At 52.8% G+C, this 19,120-nt stretch overlaps 1 protein-coding gene across 1 annotated transcript in view; it reads right to left on the bottom strand.

Moving 5' to 3' along the window:
* Positions 1–19,120, bottom strand: part of cadm4 (cell adhesion molecule 4) — a 210,442-nt gene that overhangs the window by 61,941 nt on the left and 129,381 nt on the right. Inside the window, exons 3-4 of the mRNA XM_060852691.1 lie at positions 13,125–13,277; positions 167–301 (exon numbers count right to left, since the gene is read on the bottom strand). Coding sequence (XP_060708674.1) covers positions 167–301; positions 13,125–13,277 — 288 coding nt within the window. The remainder of the gene's footprint in view (positions 1–166; positions 302–13,124; positions 13,278–19,120) is intronic.

Here is a 19,120-nt window from a genome sequence, read left to right as displayed (position 1 = left end):
TCCAAAAGCCCTCCCCATTGTCCTGCTCCTGGGATAATCGATATCCGAAATGGCTTCCTCAGATGGAGTGATGATGTCTGAATGATTCATTCCCTTGTCTCTCAGGAGATGTTCCTGCCTGGGCTGGCCAAAGCACCATCAGAAAATCCCAAAGGAAAATCCTTACCTGCAATTTCTTTCTTTCCACGGAACCATCGGATTTGAGCTGGAGGTTTACTCCGGGGGACCGTGCAGATTAAACTGGCCAGCCTGTTGGCGACCAGCGCCTCTACCTGTACCTCCACAATCGGTTTGGGCGGCACTGCAAGGACAAATGATTGGAATGAGCCAAATCCTGAGCAACACAGTCTGTATCACCAATGGTCACATTGTCCAACACCTTCGACGTTCAGTCCCGCTGCCCCTGACCGCGCCCCTCGACAACATCCAGGGACAAAGCAGCCCCCGCTTGAATGGCCCCCACACAAAAACACGCCCTCCCTCCCCCACCGACGCTCAGTAACAGCAGTGTGTACCATGCCCTCCCTCCCCCCACCGACGCTCAGTAGCAGCAGTGTGTACCATCCCCTCCCTCCCCCCACCGACACTCAGTAACAGCAGTGTGTACCATCCCCTTCCTCCCCCCACCGACGCTCAGTAACAGCAGTGTGTACCATCTACAAAGTGCACTGCAGAGACTCACCAAAGATCCTCAGGCAGCACCTTCTCAAACACACAATCACTTTCATGAAGAAGGACAAGTCAAGCTCCCTCAGCACTGACCCTCCGACAGTGCAGCAATCCAGAGCACTGACCCTCCGACAGTGCGGCATTCCCTCAGCACTGAACGTCCGACAGTGCAGCACTCCCTCAGCACTGACCCTCCGACAGTGCGGCACTCCCTCAGCACTGACCCTCCAACACTGCGATGCTCCCTCAGCACTGACCTCCGACAGTGCAGCACTCCCCTCAGCACTGACCCTCCGACAGTGCGGCGCTCCCTCAACACTGACCCTCCGACAGTGCGGCACTCCCTCAGCACTGATTTTCCGACAGTGCGGCATTCCCTCAGCACTGAACGTCTGACAGTGCAGCACTCCCTCAGCAGTGACCCTCCGACAGTGCGGCACTCCCTCAGCACTGACCCTTCGACAGTGCAGCACTTCCTCAGTACTGACCCTCTGACAGTGCGGCAATCCCAGAGCACTGACCCTCCGACGGTGCGGCATTCCCTCAGCACTGACCCTCCCACAGTGCGGCGATCCCTCACCACTGACCATCCGACAGTGCGGCACTCCCTCAGCTCTGACCCTCCGACAGTGCGGCACTCCCTCAGCTCTGACCCTCCGACACTGCGACGCTCCCTCAGCACTGACTACTCAGGCTTTACCAACATCCTTCCTCGTTTACCCTGGCCAATCCTGTTCGAATTTCTATTAGATTCCCTCCCCTGCCAATCATTCTCCGAACCTCCAGTAAATATAGTTCCAACTGATCCAGTCTCTCTTCATCTCAGTCCTGCCATTCCAAGGATCAGTCTGGGAAACCTGTGCGGCACACCCTCCATCACCAGGTAGGGAGGCTCAGTGGCTCAGTGCTGCAGTCCCAATGCTCACGGGACCCGGGTTGGATTTCCGCCTCAGGTGACTGTTTGTGTGGAGTTTGCACATTCTCCCCGTGTCTGCGTGGGTTTCCTCCGGGTGCTCCGGTTTCCTCCCACAGTCCAAAGATGTGCAGGTTAGGGTGAATTGGCCATGCTAAATTGTCCCATTGTGCCCAGGGATGTGCAGGTTAGGGTGGATTGGCCATGCTAAGTTGTCCCATAGTGTCCAGGGATGTGGACGTTAGGGTGGATTGACCATGCTAAATTGTTCCATAGTGTCCAGGGATGTGCACGTTAGGGTGGATTGACCATGGGAAATTGTCCCATAGTGCCCAGGGATGTGCAGGCTTGGGTGGATTGACCATGGGAAATTGTCCCATAGTGTCCTGGGACGTGCAGGTAAGGGTAGATTGGCCATGCTAAATTGTTCCATAGCACCCAGGGATGTGCAGGTTCGGGTTGATTGACCATGCTAAATTGTCCCATAGTGCCCAGGGATGTGCAGGTTTGGGTGGATTGGCCATGCTAAATTGTCCCATAGTGCCCAGGGATGTGCAGGTTTGGGTGGATTGGCCATGCTAAATTGACCCATAGTGCCCAGGGATGTGCAGGTTCGGGTGGATTGGCCATGCTAAATTGTCCCATAGTGCTCAGGGATGTGCAGGTTAGGGTGGATTGGCCATGCTAAATTGCCCATATTGTTCAGTGATGTGCAAGTTAGGGTGGATTGGCCATGCTAAAATACCCATAATGTCCAGAGATGTACAGGTTAGGTGCATTAGTCCGGAGTAAATTTAGGGTAGGTGGAATTGATCTGGGTGGGTTACTCTTTGGAGGGTCGGAGTGGATTTGTTAGGCCGAAGGGCTTGTTTCCACACTGTAGGGATTTCATGAGAGCCCAAACTGCACACACAATACTCCAGGAGTGGTTTCCCCAAGGCCTCTGTATGATTTAAGATGGAGATGCCTTCTCTCTGAGCCACTGGAGCCATTGGTACCCTCTTCCCCTGGATGATGACAGTGGCTGGATCACTGACAATCTTAAAGGTAGGCGTTCATAGATTCCTGACTAACTAGGCAATCACAGGGGATCCAGCAGGTTGGGATAAACATAGGGATGCAGCTAACATCAGGTTAGCCACAGAGGTATTGATCAGCAGTACAGAGCTGAGTGGCTAATTCCTTTTCCTCTGTTTCTAAGTCACATGGTGATAGGATGGCGGAAGGGGTACAGGCTGGATTGGCCCCCTTTGGAGGAGCCAGGATGGATTTGCTGGACCGAATGGCCTCCTTCAGTTTTGTAAGGTCTCCCAGATTCAGAGACCAAGCAGGAGGAGAGAGACAGCAATGGATCACCTTGAGTTTTGCTCTGACAGCATAACCCTCAGTTCAGCTAAAATAAACCTGTTCAAGCAGTCTATGGCTTATCACAAGCATTTGATTAGATTAGTAGGTTGTAATCACAAAGATAGTCATTATTCTCTCTGGACAGACCAATTACCAAACAATTTAAACTTCACACTGTCAAAAAAACGATGAGATACAGACTGCAGGAATGCCAGAAACAGTAACATACAAGCAATCCACAATTACATTGCTCACAGACGTGTTGACAGCTAAACCCCTTTGGATATTCCACAGCCTTCTCAGAGCAAGCAGAGACTGCCTCTTGCTCTCTCCTCCTCAGATTGCCCCCATTGACACCTCTCGCTCATGTCTCTCTGTGGTGCCAACATAGTAACTGGACAATGTTAACACAGAATCCTAGAATCCCTACAGAGTGGAAATAGGCCATTCAGCCCAACAAGTTCACACTGTCCCTCCGAACACTAACCTCACCCAGACCAATTCCCCCTCCCTATTACTCTATATTGACCACTAACCTACACTATGGGACAATTTAGCATGGCTAATCCACCCTAACCTGCATATCCCTGGGCACTATGGGACAATGTAGCATGGCCAATCCACCCTAACCTACACCTCCCTGGGCACTATGGGACAATGTAGCATGGGCAATCCACCCTAACCTGCACATCCCTGGGCAACTATGGGACAATTTAGCATGGGCAATCCACCCTAACCTGCACATCCCTGGGCAACTATGGGACAATTTAGCATGGGCAATCCACCCTAACCTGCACATCCCTGGGCACTATGGGACAATTTAGCATGGCCAATCCACCCTAACCTGCACATTTCTGGACACTACGGGACAATTTAGCATGGCCAATCCACTCTAACCTGCACATCCCTGGGCACTATGGATAATTTAGCATGGCCAATCCACTCTAACCTGCACATCCCTGGGGACTATGGGATATTTTAGCATGGCCAATCCACCATAAATTACACATCCCTGGGCACTATGGGTAATTTAGCATGGCGAATCCACTCTAACCTGCACATCCCTGGGGACTATGGGATATTTTAGCATGGCCAATCCACCATAAACTACACATCCCTGGGCACTATGGGACAATTTAGCATGGCCAATCCACCCTAACCTGCACATCCCTAGGCACTATGGGACAATTTAGCATGGCCAATCCACCCTAACCTGCACATCCCTGGGCACTATTGGTAATTTAGCATGTCGAATCCACTCTAACCTGCACATCCCTGGGGACTATGGGATATTTTAGCATGGCCAATCCACCATAAACTACACATCCCTGGGCACTATGGGACAATTTAGCATGGCGAATCCACTCTAACCTGCACATCCCTGGGGACTATGGGATATTTTAGCATGGCCAATCCACCATAAACTAAACATCCCTGGGCACTATGGGACAATTTAGCATGGCCAATCCACCCTAACCTGCACATCCCTAGGCACTATGGGACAATTTAGCATGGCCAATCCACCCTAACCTGCACATCCCTGGGCACTATGGGTAATTTAGCATGGCGAATCCACTCTAACCTGCACATCCCTGGGGACTATGGGATATTTTAGCATGGCCAATCCACCATAAACTACACATCCCTGGGCACTATGGGACAATTTAGCATGGCCAATCCACCCTAACCTGCACATCCCTAGGCACTATGGGACAATTTAGCATGGCCAATCCACCCTAACCTGCACATCCCTAGGCACTATGGGACAATTTAGCATGACCTTGATAACCATCTTAGGACAGAGCTCACCTGTCCCTTTCACTCCATCTCAAGAGCTTAGAATGAGGAAGGGACTTACAGTGTATGGGAACAGCGTCTCCCAGCTGTGGACTAACACAGAGAGAAATGCCTTCACTCAGGCATTGGGAGTGGGTGTTTGGAATCCTCCCCCACTGAGAGCTTTGGTTGCTCTGTCTAAGAATATATACAAGACTGAGATTGGTCCCTTTCTGTTTTTGTTATTCATGCTTGGGACAAGGATGTCACTGGTTAGGCCCAGCATTTATTGCCTATCCCTAATTACCCAGAGGGTAGTTAAGAGTCAACCACATTGCTGTGTGTCTGGAGTCACATATAGTCCCAGGGTAAGGATGGCAGATCCTTCCCTGAAGGACATTAGTGAACCCGATGCGTTTTTTCAACCAATCGGCAATCGATTCACGGTCATCATTAGATCCTTCATTCCCGATTTTTTTATTGAACTAAAATTTGACCATCTGCTGTGATAGGATTTGAACCAGGGTCCCCAGAACATTATCTGGTTCTGTGGATGAATAGTGCAGTGATAATACCACTTGGCTACTGCTTCTCACTTCTTAGTCATTGAGAGATAGGGACAGAAAATGGAATTAGGATAGAGTATCAGCTATGATCATATTGAAGAGGAGAACAGGTTTAAAGGGCAGAATGTCCTCATCATACTACTGGTCAAAAACTTGAAAGACACCACATGAACCTGTATTGACATCAGACCTGTTTCAGCTGAGGATTCTGTTGGGTTTTGTCAGCCAATCTCTGGACAGCATAGTCCCCAGGTCAGCGTAATCTAATCCCTTTAACAAAACTCCACTCAAATGATCAATCTGAATCAGAGCCCAAAGTACACTCAAGCACCAGACACCCACACTCCAACACCCACACATTCACAATCAAACACACACTCACACTCATTCACCTCAAACACTCAATTTACACAGAATACACTCACTCATGCTCACAACACACACACAAACACTTTATCTCTGACAGTGCACAACTCCCTCAGCACTGACCCTCCAACAGTGCGGTACTCCCTCAGCACTGACCCTCCAACAGTGCGGTACTCCCTCAGCACTGACCCTCCGACTCTCCCTCAGCACTGACCCTCTGACAGTGCGGTGCTCCTTCAGCACTGACCCTCCAACAGTGCAACACTCCCTCAGCACTGACTCTCCGAAAGTGTGACACTCCCTCAGCATTGACCTCCGACAGTGCGGCACTCCCTCAGCATTGACCTCCAACAGTGCGGCACTCCCTCAGCACTGACCCTCCGACATTGCAGCACTTCCTCAGCATTGTCCCTCTGACAGTGCGGCACTCCCTGAGCACTGACCCTCTGACAATGCGGCACTCCCTCAGCACTGACCTTCCCACAGTGTGGCGCTCCCTTAGCACTGACCCTCCTGCAGTGCCACATTGGAGCATTTAGATTGCCACTCTAAACTCACAAATGGTTAATTCGGCCATTTAAACCTGGTATGGAAACTGCAGCACAGAAAAAGGGCATCAGCCCTTTGTCTGGCATGAGGCTCGATCTCGTCCATTTGTTTTCTCGTTAGTGCTACGTTGCCCGTTCCATCCCTCCAGCTTTTTTGCCACACTCTGACGAATGTGCTTTGTCTGCCTGGGACCCCCGTGGCAAATGGAAGCCAGTTGCCTCTCCGTCTCTGGAGGCAACAATGGAGGGAGAGCGATCCCAGCATGCACTGCAGGAGCAAAAGGGCTGTATTAAAACCTCCCAACGGGAACAAGTGAGAGACAGCGAGAGAGAAAGACAATTTGGAAAACAAGTAGTGGAGAGGGATTTAAGGCCAACATATTTTAAACATTTGGCAGGTTTAAATAATTAATAAAATAATCAAGCCTACCTTAATGACCTTTGCAATGTTATGAAGTGCAAATTAAATTATGCATGTGAAGTGCACTCGATTAGAGTGAGATTGTGGTTAAGGGTTCAAACAGGTTTATTCCATAATATATTTATTTATTAATAAATTCAATTATTGTTTGAGTGCCTGACAGAGAGAATGTATGCTTCTCTCAACTGCTTGTTATTGAGTGTTAATTGGAAAGATGCATAATGATGTTGGATGATTCTGAGTCATTAACAGACAGCGCTGTTCCCTTGAACACATATCCACCATCAGAAGGAAAAGCAGAGAATCCTTTGGGTATTTACATCATTCGAACTGGGAACAGAGGGGACATATCACAACGAATTCCTCATCCCCACATTGCTATAATTATCAGTAATTCAATGGGCAGGTTACTGCAGAAGGAGCGCCACACCATTGGAGGGTCAGTGCTGCACTGTCGGAGGGTCAGTGCTGAGGGAGTGCCACACTGTCGGGGGGTCAGTGCTTGAGGGAGTGCCGCACTGTCAGAGGGTCAGTGCTGAGGGAGAGCCGCACTGTCCGAGGGTCAGTGCTGAGGGAGTGCCGCACTGTCGGAGGGTCAGTGCTGAGGGAGTGCCGCACTGTCGGAAGGTCAGTGCTGAGGGAGTGCCGCACTGTCAGAGGGTCAGTGCTGAGGGAGAGCCGCACTGTCCGAGGGTCAGTGCTGAGGGAGTGCCGCACTGTCGGAGGGTCAGTGTGAGGGAGTGCCGCACTGTCGGAGGGTCAGTGCTGAGGGAGTGCCGTACTGTCGGAGGGTCAGTGCTGAGGGAGTGGCACACCGTTGGAGGGTCAGTGCTGAGGGAGCGCCGCACTGTCGGAAGGTCAGTGCTGAGGGAGTGCCGCACTGTCGGAAGGTCAGTGCTGAGGGAGCGCCGCACTGTCGGAGGGTCAGTGCTGAGGGAGCGCCGCACTGTCGGAAGGTCCGTGCTGAGGGAGTGCCGCACTGTCAGAAGGTCAGTGCTGAGGGAGCGCCGCACTGTCAGAAGGTCAGTGCTGAGGGAGAGCCGCACTGTCCGAGGGTCAGTGCTGAGGGAGTGCCGCACTGTCAGAGGGTCAGTGCTAAGGGAGTGTCACACTGTCGGAGGGGCAGTGCTGAGGGAGCACCGCACTGATGGAGGGTCAGTACTGAGGGAGCTCCACACCATTGGAGGGTCAGTGCTGAGGGAGTGGGACACTGTCGGAAGGTCAGTGCTGAGGGAGTGCCGCACTGTCGGAGGGTCAGTGCTGAGGGAGCGCCGCACTGTCGGAGGGTCAGTGCTGAGGGAGCACCGCACTGATGGACGGTTAGTACTGAGGGAGCTCCACACCATTGGAGGGTCAGTGCTGAGGGAGTGGGACACTGTTGGAGGGTCAGTGCTGAGGGAGCGCCGCACTGTCGGAGGGTCAGTGCTGAGGGAGCACCGCACTGTCGGAGGGTCAGTGCTGAGGGAGTCCCGCACTGTCGGAGGGTCAGTGCTGAGGGAGCGCCGCACTGTAGGAGGGTCAGTGCTGAGGGAGTGCCGCACTGTCGGAGAGTCAGTGCTGAGGGAGCGCCACACCATTGGAGGGTCAGTGCTGAGGGAGCGCCGCACTGTTGGAAGGTCAGTGCTGAGGGAGAGCCGCACTGTCGGAGGGTCAGTGGTGAGGGAGAGCCGCACTGTCGGAGGGTCAGTGCTGAGGGAGCGCCGCACTGTCGGAGGGTCAGTACTGGCTGTGCTGCAGTTTGGGATGGTCTCAGGTATTGAAAGGCGCTAGAGAAATGTAGTTACTTCCTTTTAATCTCGATGGGGGAGCACGAATTCAGCTTTGCTGAAATGTGGAACATATCGAAGAGTTTTCCTGTCAGCCCTCATCTTTCCCGAGGCTGATGCTCCCAGCTTCCCAAATTTGTTGAGGAATTGAAATCCCTTATTGCTGCACTCGCCTAACTTTGCTCTCAAAGGCTTTCACAGTCTTCCCAGAGCTTGGAGCTTAGTTTTACTGTCAGTGTGATCTCTCAACTGTTATATTGTCACAATGCTGGGTGGGGAGCTGGAAGGGACAGAGGATATCCTGAGGTCAACCTGATGGGCTGAGTGGACTGGTGGGGCCCAGTGGGGAGACACACTGTCATTTCAGTGTTACAGAATTCTCTGCTTGCTCCATGCTGCTGTAAGAACACGATCCCCAGCTGCTGAGATATATTAGTGCTCCATTCCTAATCTCTTCTGCACACCAGCAGAAGCTAATTACTGTTAAACCAATCTTGGGCCGTTTCGCTGTCAGGCTCTGTCAGTACATCCCTCAGGCGGTGAGGATTTCTCATTTTCATTGATGTTCAATGTGGCCTCACCGCTGGCTCGACTTCATGAACGATTCGATCTCCATGGTTTCCAGGCAATAGCCCCATGTCGAAACATTCAACCCTGAGCTCATCGACCTCCAGAATTTCCTCATTAACCCCCCTCCCTATCTCTGTAACCCCCATCAGATCCTACACCCCCTCCCAATCTCTGCAACCTCCTCCAGCCCCTACACCCCCTCCCTATCTCTGTAACCCCCTCCAGCCCCTACATCCCCTCCCTATCTCTGTAACTCCCTCCAGCCCCTACACCCCCTCCCTATCTCTGTAACCCCCTCCAGCCCCTACACCCCCTCCCTATCTCTGTAACCCCCTCCAGCCCCTACATCCCCTCCCTATCTCTGTAACTCCCTCCAGTCCCTACACCCCCTCCCTATCTCTGTAATCCCCTCCAGCCCCTACACCCCCTCCCTATCTCTGTAACCCCATCCAGACCCTACACCCCCCTCCCTATCTCTGTAACCTCCTCCAACCCTGACATCGCTTCCCTATCTCTGTAACCCCCTCCAGCCCCTACACCCCCTCCCTATCTCTGTAACCCCCTCCAACCCCTACACCCTCTCCCTATCTCCGTAACCTCCTTCAGCCCCTACACCCCCTCCCTATCTCTGTAACCCCCTCCAGCCCTACACCCCCTCCCTATCTCTGTAACCCCCTCCAGCCCCTACACCCCCTCCCTATCTCTGTAACTCCCTCCAGCCCCTACACCCCCTCCCTATCTCTGTAACCCCCTCCAGCCCCTACACCCTCTCCCTATCTCTGTAACCCCCTCCAGCCCCTACACCCCCTCCCTATCTCTGTAACCCCCTCCAGCCCCTACACCCCCTCCCTATCTCTGTAACTCCCTCCAGCCCCTACACCCCCTCCCTATCTCTGTAACCCCCTCCAGCCCCTACACCCCCTCCCTATCTCTGTAACCCCCTCCCTATCTCTGTAACCCCCTCCAGCCCCTACACCCCCTCCCTATCTCTGTAACCCCCTCCCTATCTCTGTAACCCCCTCCAGCCCCTACACCCCCTCCCTATCTCTGTAACCCCCTCCCTATCTCTGTAACCCCCTCCAGCCCCTACACCCCCTCCCTATCTCTGTAACCCTCCTCGGCTCCTGACAGCTCTCTGAGGTCTCTCTGCTTCTCCCATTTTGACCTCTCTAACATTCGCTCATTCCCATTGTAGCTTACCCTGTCGCACCGCACCCCACCCTCCCCACCCCTCCCCCCGCTCTTGTCTGCATCGTGAAGCGGTTACTATCGTCTTTCACAAGGTGTGGGCCCAGTATTTATTGCCTCCTGTCCCTAGTTGCCCCCCTTGAGAAGGTGGGGGGTGAGCTGCCTTCTTGACCCGCTGCAGTCCATGTGCTGTGGGTAGACCCACAATGTCCCTGAGGGAGGGAATTCCAGGATTCAGACCCAGGAAGGAACGGCCGATACACTTCCAAGTCGGGATGGTGAGGGGAGGGGAACTTGCAGGGGGGTGGGGTTCCCATGTACCTGCTGCCCCATGTCCTTCCAGATGGAAGTGGCCGTGGGTTTGGAAGGTGCTGCCTGAGGGTCTTTGGTGAGTTTCTGCACTGGGTCTTGTAGCTGGTACACACTGCTGTTACTGAGGGGGGGTGGGGGGAGGGAGGGGACGGTACACACTGCTGTTACTGAGGGGGGGAGGGGGGAGGGAGGGGATGGTACACACTGCTGTTACTGAGGGGGGGAGGGGGGAGGGAGGGGACGGTACACACTGCTGTTACTGAGGGGGGTGGGGGGAGGGAGGGGATGGTACACACTGCTGTTACTGAGGGGGGTGGGGGGAGGGAGGGGACGGTACACACTGCTGTTACTGAGGGGGGGTGGGGGGAGGGAGGGGATGGTACACACTGCTGTTACTGAGGGGGGGTGGGGGAGGGAGGGGATGGTACACACTGCTGTTACTGGGGGGGGAGGGAGGGGATGGTACACACTGCTGTTACTGAGGGGGGTGGGGGGAGTGTGGGGATGGTACACACTGCTGTTACTGAGGGGGGGTGGGGGGAGTGTGGGGATGGTACACACTGCTGTTACTGAGCGTCGGTGGGGGGAGTGTGGGGATGGTACACGCTGCTGTTACTGAGCGTCGGTGGGGGAGGGAGGGGATGGTACACACTGCTGTTACTGAGCATCGGTGGGGGGAGCGAGGGGATGGTACACACTGCTGTTACTGAGGGTCGGTGCGGGGAGGGAGGGGATGGTACACACTGCTGTTACTGAGCGTCGGTGGGGGGAGGGAGGGGATGGTACACACTGCTGTTACTGAGGGGGGTGGGGGGAGGGAGGGGATGGTACACACTGCTGTAACTGAGCGTCAGTGGGGGGGGGGAGGGGATGGTACACACTGCTGTAACTGAGTGTCGGTGGGGGAGAGAGGGGATGGTACACACTGCTGTTACTGAGGGGGGGGTGGGGGGAGGGAGGGGATCATACACACTGCTGTAACTGAGCGTCGGTGGGGGGAGGGAGGGGATGTTTGTGGGTGTGGGGCCAATCCAGCGGGGGCTGCTTTGTCCCTGGATGGTGTCGAGCTTCTCGAGTGTTGTTGGAGCTGCCCCCATCCAGGGGCAAGTGGGGAGTATTCCCTCACCCTCCTGCCTTGGGCCTTGTCGATGGTGGGACAGGCTTTGGGGGGAGTCAGGAGGGGAGTTACTTGCTGCAGGATTCCCAGCCTCTGACCGTCTTTCGTAGTCACTGTGTTTATGTGGCGAGCCCCGTTAATAGTGAGGATGTTAAATCAATTCTAACGGACAACCCCACTGGGGCCATAAGTAATGGACTGAGTATGTCTGAGCATGTGCAGACACAGACACACAGACACACATTTGCACACACTCACACACACAGACTGTCATAAATACACAGACACACACGTACATACAGACACAGACAAACATGCTCACACACTCACACAGACATATACGCACACAGACATACACACACACACACACACACACACACACACACACACACAGTTACAAATACACACACACATCAAAATTAAGCATTTACAATAAACAACAATATCCCCTCTGGATATTATTGCAATCTTTGAGTAATCGGTAAATTGGGATGTAGGCAGAGATGGTGCCAATTACCACAAACAGTCATTGAATGTACAATATGGAAACAGACCCTTCGGTCCAACCTGTCCATGCCATCCAGTTATCCTAACCTAATCTAGTCCCATTTGTCATCACTTGGACCGTATCCCGCCAAACTCTTCCTCTTCATATACCCATCCAGATGCCTATTAAATGCTGTCACTGTACCAGCCTCCACCACATCCTCTGGCAGCTCATTCCATACACGTACCACCCCCTGTGTGATAAAGTTGCCCCTCGGGTCAATCTTTCCCCTCTCACATGCAGCACAGGTTTTATTTGCCATTTAAAGGGTCAGCTTCATCCTCTCTGACTTTTCCCATCCCCCTTCCCCCCACCGAGCCCACACCCCAAGGCTGATGCTATCAAACACAGTGAGCGTCAGTGGTAAGCAGACTCACGCAGCCAAACACAGAGCAACTGAACACCTGGGATGTTCCTGTGAGAGATGGTCTCAGCGAGGTCTATACAATGTTCAACGGGATTGACAGCGTGGAGGGAAAGAGGGCGTGAACCCATGGGGGGGGGTGGGGTCATCCAGAACAAGAGCTCATCGTTTTAGGGTAAGGCCAATTTAAACCAGAGATGAGACGGGATGGTTTCTCCTAAAGGGTGGGGAGTCTGAGAGATTGACTCCCCCCACCCCGCTCCACGAGCGCAGGGGACACTGGGACACGGAGTACAGGGAAGGAGGAGATGGACGGGTTTGTAATCAGTAACAGGGTTGGAGGGTTATGGGGAATGGTCAGGGACGTGGAGTTGAAGCCCAGATGAGATCATCCACGATGGTACTGAATGTGGTAGCAGGCTGCAGGGGCTGAACGGCCTACTCCTGCTCCCAGTTCTCATGTTTTGCTTCTGCCTGTCATTACATTCACAGTTTGTGAATGGCCTCATCTGTCGCTGTATAGCAGGTTCCCCAAGGGGGGCTGAATGGCCTCCTTATCCCGTGTGACCAGTCTGGAGGAGGAGGGGCTGAATGGCCTCCTGTTCCTGTGTATACTTGGCGCATGTACCTTGTGTGCCATTGTCCCTGACTTACCCAGCACTGTTACCACGGCAACCTGGTGGTGCGTATCTTCAGAGTACAGCTGACAGTAATAACCTCCCTCATCCCTGACCCGAATATCCGACAGGGCAATCCGTAACTGCTTTTGGGTGAAGGAGACCAGTTGAAATCGTTCGTCTTTTAGTGCTGAGGGATAGAACAGATAGCAAGAGAGAGAGATGTCAGACACAGAGATGTCACAAACGATATTCTCTTACTCTGTAATCCCGGTTCAGGCAGTGCTTACTCTCAACAAAGATCATCCAATAATGATTTGTCAGTGATATCATCGCTGATGTATATTTTTGGGATCAAACTGTATGACAGAGTCAGAGTGATGTCCTCTAACTTAGCTCACATGATAAATATCACAAATAACTGGGATCTGGTTGAGACAGATATCTTGGAGTTTATTTACAACATGATTGACTTGCATTGCTATAGTATCGCAGACTTACAAAGCACCTGGGTTCCCGACATGAAGTTTTGTCATGTGGGTTTAAGGTCACACTTGGGCTCAAGGCAAGAACTACCTTCAAGTTCAGACTTCTGTGGACTCCTGTTTATTAGCACAATGTATAGGAAAACACGGTAATCTGAGATCTACAAGGAACTTAACTGCATATTATTAAGAGACTTGTATCTACGTTCTTGTAATTTTCCACCTTCGATGTATCTGACTAACTCCGCCCTCGCTGTGCTATTTATACCCTATGGGAAGGCGCGACATTATGATAAGGTTGATCTGGAGTCCGAATGTCGTTTCGCAACTCCTGACAGGCCGCACATAAAACCAGAAAGTGCTGGAGGTAGAAGTCCGACATATATCTGTTTTCCTCTCTCTGCAGAGGCTGCCAATTCTGCTGCGTATCTCCAGCGCACTCTGCTTTTATTTCAGCGTCCTCAGTACTGCCCACTTCCGTTGTTCGTTCATGGGATGAGGATGTCTCTGGCGAGGCCCAGCATTTATTGCCCCATCCCTAATTACCCAGAGGGCAGTTGAGAGTCAACCCCATTGCTGTGGGTCTGGAGTCACGTGTAGGCCTAGACCAGGAAAGGATGGCAGTTCCCTTCGCTGAAATACATGAGTGAACCCGATGGCTTTTTCCAACGAGCAACAATGAATTCATGGTCATCATTAGACTCTTACTTACAGATTTTTTAAAAAAAATTGAGTTCAAATTCCGCCAGCTGCCATGCTGGGACTTGAACCCACGTCGCCAGAAGGTGACCGGGGTCTCTGGATTAATAGTCTATAGTGATAATAACCCACTAAGCCATCACTTCCCAGTTCGCATTGCCCATGTGCAGCAAATCAGTGAGGCACATAGCACTAGTTTCTTGACATAAAGCGAGGGATTGAGGGTCAGGTGGAAATATCAATGCAGGAACGATCTCTGATTGGGTGGGATGGTGGTTCACAATCCTGGAATTTGCTCCCTCAGGAATATTGTGGGTTTACCTCACAGCGCCAGGGACCTGGGTCGATTCCAACCTCGAGGAACTGTCTGTGTGGAGTTTACAACTTCTTAGAAGATGTGCAAGTTAAGGTGGATTGGCCATGCTAAATTGTCCCATAGTGCCCAGGGATGTGTAGGTTAGGGTGGATTGGCCATGCTAAATTGTCCCATAGTGCCCAGGGATGTGTAGGTTAGAGTGGATTGGCCATGCTAAATTGTCCCATAGTGCCCAGGGATGTGCAGGTTAGGGTGGATTGGCCATGCTAAATTGTCCCATAGTGCCCAGGGATGTGCAGGTTAGGGTGAATTGGCCATGCTAAATTGTCCCATAGTGCCCAGGGATGTGCAGGTTAGGGTGGATTGGCCATGCTAAATTGTCCCATAGTGCCCAGGGATGTGCAGGTTAGGGTGGATTGGCCATGCTAAATTGTCCCATAGTGCACAGGGATGTGCAGGTTAGGGTGGATTGGCCATGCTAAATTGTCCCATAGTGCCCAGGGATGTGCAGGTTAGGGTGGATTGGCTATGCTAAATTGTCCCATAGTGCCCAGGGATGTGCAGGTTCGGGTGGATTGGCCATGCTAAATTGTTCCACAGTGCCCAGGGATGTGCAGGTTCGGGTGGATTGGCCATGGGAAATTGTCCCATAGTGCCCAGGGATGTGCAGGTTAGGGTGGATTGGCCATGCTAAATTGTTCCATAGTGCCCAGGGATGTGCAGGTTAGGGTGGATTGGCCATGCTAAATTGTCCCATAGTGCCCAGGGATGTGCAGGTTAGGGTGGATTGGCCATGCTAAATTGTTCCATAGCGCCCAGGGATGTGCAGGTTAGGGTGGATTGGCCATGCTAAATTGTCCCACAGTGTCCAGGGATGTGCAGGTTAGGGTGGATTGGCCATGCTAAATTGTCCCATAGTGCCCAGGGATGTGCAGGTTAGGGTGGATTGGCCATGCTAAATTGTCCCATAGTGCACAGGGATGTGCAGGTTAGGGTGGATTGGCCTTGGGAAATTGTCCCATAGTGCCCAGGGATGTGCAGGTTAGGGTGGATTGGCCTTGGGAAATTGTCCCATAGTGCCCAGGGATGTGCAGGTTAGGGTGGATTAGTCAGGTGTAAATATAGGGTAGCAGGGGAACGGGTCTGGCTGTGTTACTCTTTGGAGGGTCAGTGTGGACAAGTTGGGCCGTAGGGCCTGTTTCCACACTGTAGGGATTCTGGGATTGTATGAGCTAGTGTCACTATATTTTAAAGGGACACTCTCTGTCGCTGTGAAACGGAAAGTTCCTCTAACCCAGCGCTGTGCAGAACACAAAACTACTGAGACGGAAATTTGTCTTTCCATCTCATTTGAGAAACAGGGGTGCTCTGTCTGGAGGGTCAGTGTGGAATTTGGAAGGACGAGAGGGGATTGTTTTGAAACGTATCCATTTCTGCCAGACGTTCCCAGGGTGGTCGCAGGGATGACGTTCCCACGATTGGGAAGACCAGAAGCACAGGAAACAGTCTGAGGACAGAGATGAAGAGGAACACCATCACCCAGAGAGAGGTGACCCTGTCGAATTCTGTGCCACAGTCAACTGTGGACGTGAACTCACTGAAAAGAGGTTTAAGGGAGAAATAGATGGAGGTTGTCAGTATCAATGGGCAGAGAGAGAGAGAACGGGAATAAGGAATTCAGGAACATCCCCTCCCTCCCCCACTGACGCTCAGTAACAGCAGTGTGTACCATCCCCACCTCTCCCCACCGACGCTCAGTAACAGCAGTGCCTTCCATCCCCTCCCTCCACCCACCGACGCTCAGTAACAGCAGTGTGTACCATCACCTCCCTCCCCCCACCCCCCCTCAGTAACAGCAGTGTGTACCATCCCCTCCCTCCCCCCCACCCCCCCTCAGTAACAGCAGTGTGTACCATCACCTCCCTCCCCCACCGACGCTCAGTAACAGCAGTGTGTACCATCAACTCCCTCCTCCCACCCCCCCTCAGTAACAACAGTGCGTACCATCCCCTCCCTCCCCCACCGACGCTCAGTAACAGCAGTGTGTACCATCCCCTCTCACCCCCCACCGACGCTCAGTAACAGTAGTGTGTACCATCCCCTCCCTCCCCCCACCGACGCTCAGTAACAGCAGTGTGTACCATCCCCTCCCACCCCCCACCCCCCCTCAGTAACAGCAGTGTGTACCATCCCCTCCCTCCCCCCCACAGTAACAGCAGTGTGTACCATCCCTCCCCTCCCCCCCCCAGTAACAGCAATGTGTACCATCCCCTCCCTCCCCCCCACCCCCCCTCAGTAACAGCAGTGTGTACCAGCTACAAGACCCACTGCAGAAACTCACTAAAGTCCCTCAGGCAGCACCTTCCAAACCCACAGCCACTTCCATCTGGAAGGACAAGGGGTAGCAGGTACATGGGAACACCACCCCCTGCAAGTTCCCCTCCCCTCACCATCCCGACTTGGAAATATATCGGCCGTTCCTTCCTGGGTCTGAATCCTGGAATTCCCTCCCTCAGGGACATTGTGGGTCTACCCACAGCACATGGACTGCAGCGGGTCAAGAAGGCAGCTCAGCCCCACCTTCCAAAAGGGGGGCAGTTAGGGACAGGTATTAAAAGCTGACCCAGTTCACCGAAATAACTCCACAGAGGAAGTGTTTCCTGCCATTACAGTGCCGTTGCTTCACACATGGGCAGACCGTAATAGGGTCACCCACGAGAGTGCCAGTATCTCTGACACTACTGTTCACACCTGTCAGCCTGGGCTCCCTGCTTGGAACAGGTTAACCTTCCCAATCAGGGGACTCATATTCCATCAGGTCCACTTGGCTGATCTCATTACAGTCACGACTCCAACAACACCCAAGTCCACTGAATGAATTAAACAAAGTTGTTGGAGAGAGAAATTCCGAACAAAAGGGAAAACAGGATCAACTTTCAGTACACCACAATTAGGGAGTGCTGCACTGTTGGAGGGTCAGTGCTGAGGGAGTGCCGCACTGTTGGAGGGTCAGTGCTGAGGGAGTGCCGCACTGTTGGAGGGTCAGTGCTGAGGGAGTGCCGCACTGTCGGAGGGTCAGTGCTGAGGGAGCGCCGCACTGTCGGAGGGTCAGTGCTGAGGGAGCGCCACACTGTCGGAGCATCAGTGCTGAGGGAGTGAGCACTGTCGGAGGGTCAATACTGAAGGAGTGCCGCACTGTCGGAGGGTCAGTGCTGAGGGAGCGCCGCAGTGTCAGAGGTTCAGTGCTGAGAGAGTGGGCACTGTTGGAGGGTCAGTGCTGAGGGAGCGGGCACTGTCGGAGGGTCAGTGCTGAGGGAGTTAGCACTGTCGGAGGGTCAATGCCGAAGGAGTACCGCACTGTCGGAGGGTCAGTGCTGAGGGAGCGCCGCAGTGTCAGAGGTTCAGTGCTGAGAGAGTGGGCACTGTCGGAGGGTCAGTGCTGAGGGAGTACCGCACTGTTGGAGGGTCAGTGCTGAGGGAGCGCCGCACTGTCGGACGGACAGTGCTGAGGGAGCGCCGCAGTGTCAGAGGGTCAGTGCTGAGGGAGTGGGCACTGTCGGAGGGTCAGTGCTGAGGGAGTGGGCACTGCCTGTCCATAACCCTCCAAACCCCCTTACTCCAAACCCGTCTGTATCCTGTTCAGTTGTCCTCCCTGTCCCAGCCTGCACTGCACTCTGGGGGGGGGGCGCGGTGAAGTTTGAATCCCACAGATTCTCCACTGTTTGGGAGAAATCAGTCCTCCCCATCTCTGGTTTGAAATCCTAAAAATATGACCTGTCGTTCTGTATTGCCCCACATGAGAAGACAATCCCTCTTCACCCGCTTTGTAAATCTCCTTGATATCCCTCACTCAGATCCCATCGCATCTGCCAAATTCCAGAGCGTGTAGGCCTCAACTATTCAATCTCTTGACAGCTCAAACTCATTCTGCGCTGCCTGGGGTAGGTGAAAGGGTTCGTTCCCCAGTTTCTGGCTCTCTTCTCCCCCAGGCCAGTGTCTGGACAGAGTCAGTATTGAAAGTATTGTGAAGGATATTGTGATTGAAGTATTTACTTTACTGGATGGATCAAATGATTTGCTCACTCAAATCGATCTTCTGTCTCCCTGCAGTGGGCTGCAGAATAAATCATATTTAAATGTTGGACAGGGAGGATTAAACAGAATAGCTCATCAGTTTTAAAAGGGTCACCATTGGGGATGTAATCCTTTTAGTCAGATGTGGGACAGCTGTGAGGAAAACAGGCCAGAGATTCCTGGATGCCTGCAGATATTACCCCATCCGGTGCCCTCACATCTAGGAACTCATCGGGAGACACAGGAGAGGGAGAGAGAGTGGGTGAGTCAATATAGGAGAGAGAGAGAGAGAGATTGTGGACAGCAAACAGACAGTGAGTGTGTGAATTAACACAGGAAAGACAGAGAGAGAAAGAGAATGAACAGTAATAGAGAGAAACAGAAAGTGAGTGCGTGAGTTAACAGGAAAGAGAGAGAGAGAGAGAGAGAGACAGTGTGTTTGAGAGAGAGAGAGAGTGG

This window comes from Hemiscyllium ocellatum, chromosome 38, assembly GCF_020745735.1.
Source record: "Hemiscyllium ocellatum isolate sHemOce1 chromosome 38, sHemOce1.pat.X.cur, whole genome shotgun sequence".
In the NCBI taxonomy this organism is placed as follows: domain Eukaryota; kingdom Metazoa; phylum Chordata; class Chondrichthyes; order Orectolobiformes; family Hemiscylliidae; genus Hemiscyllium; species Hemiscyllium ocellatum.
This window is presented reverse-complemented; position numbering and strand designations above follow the sequence as displayed.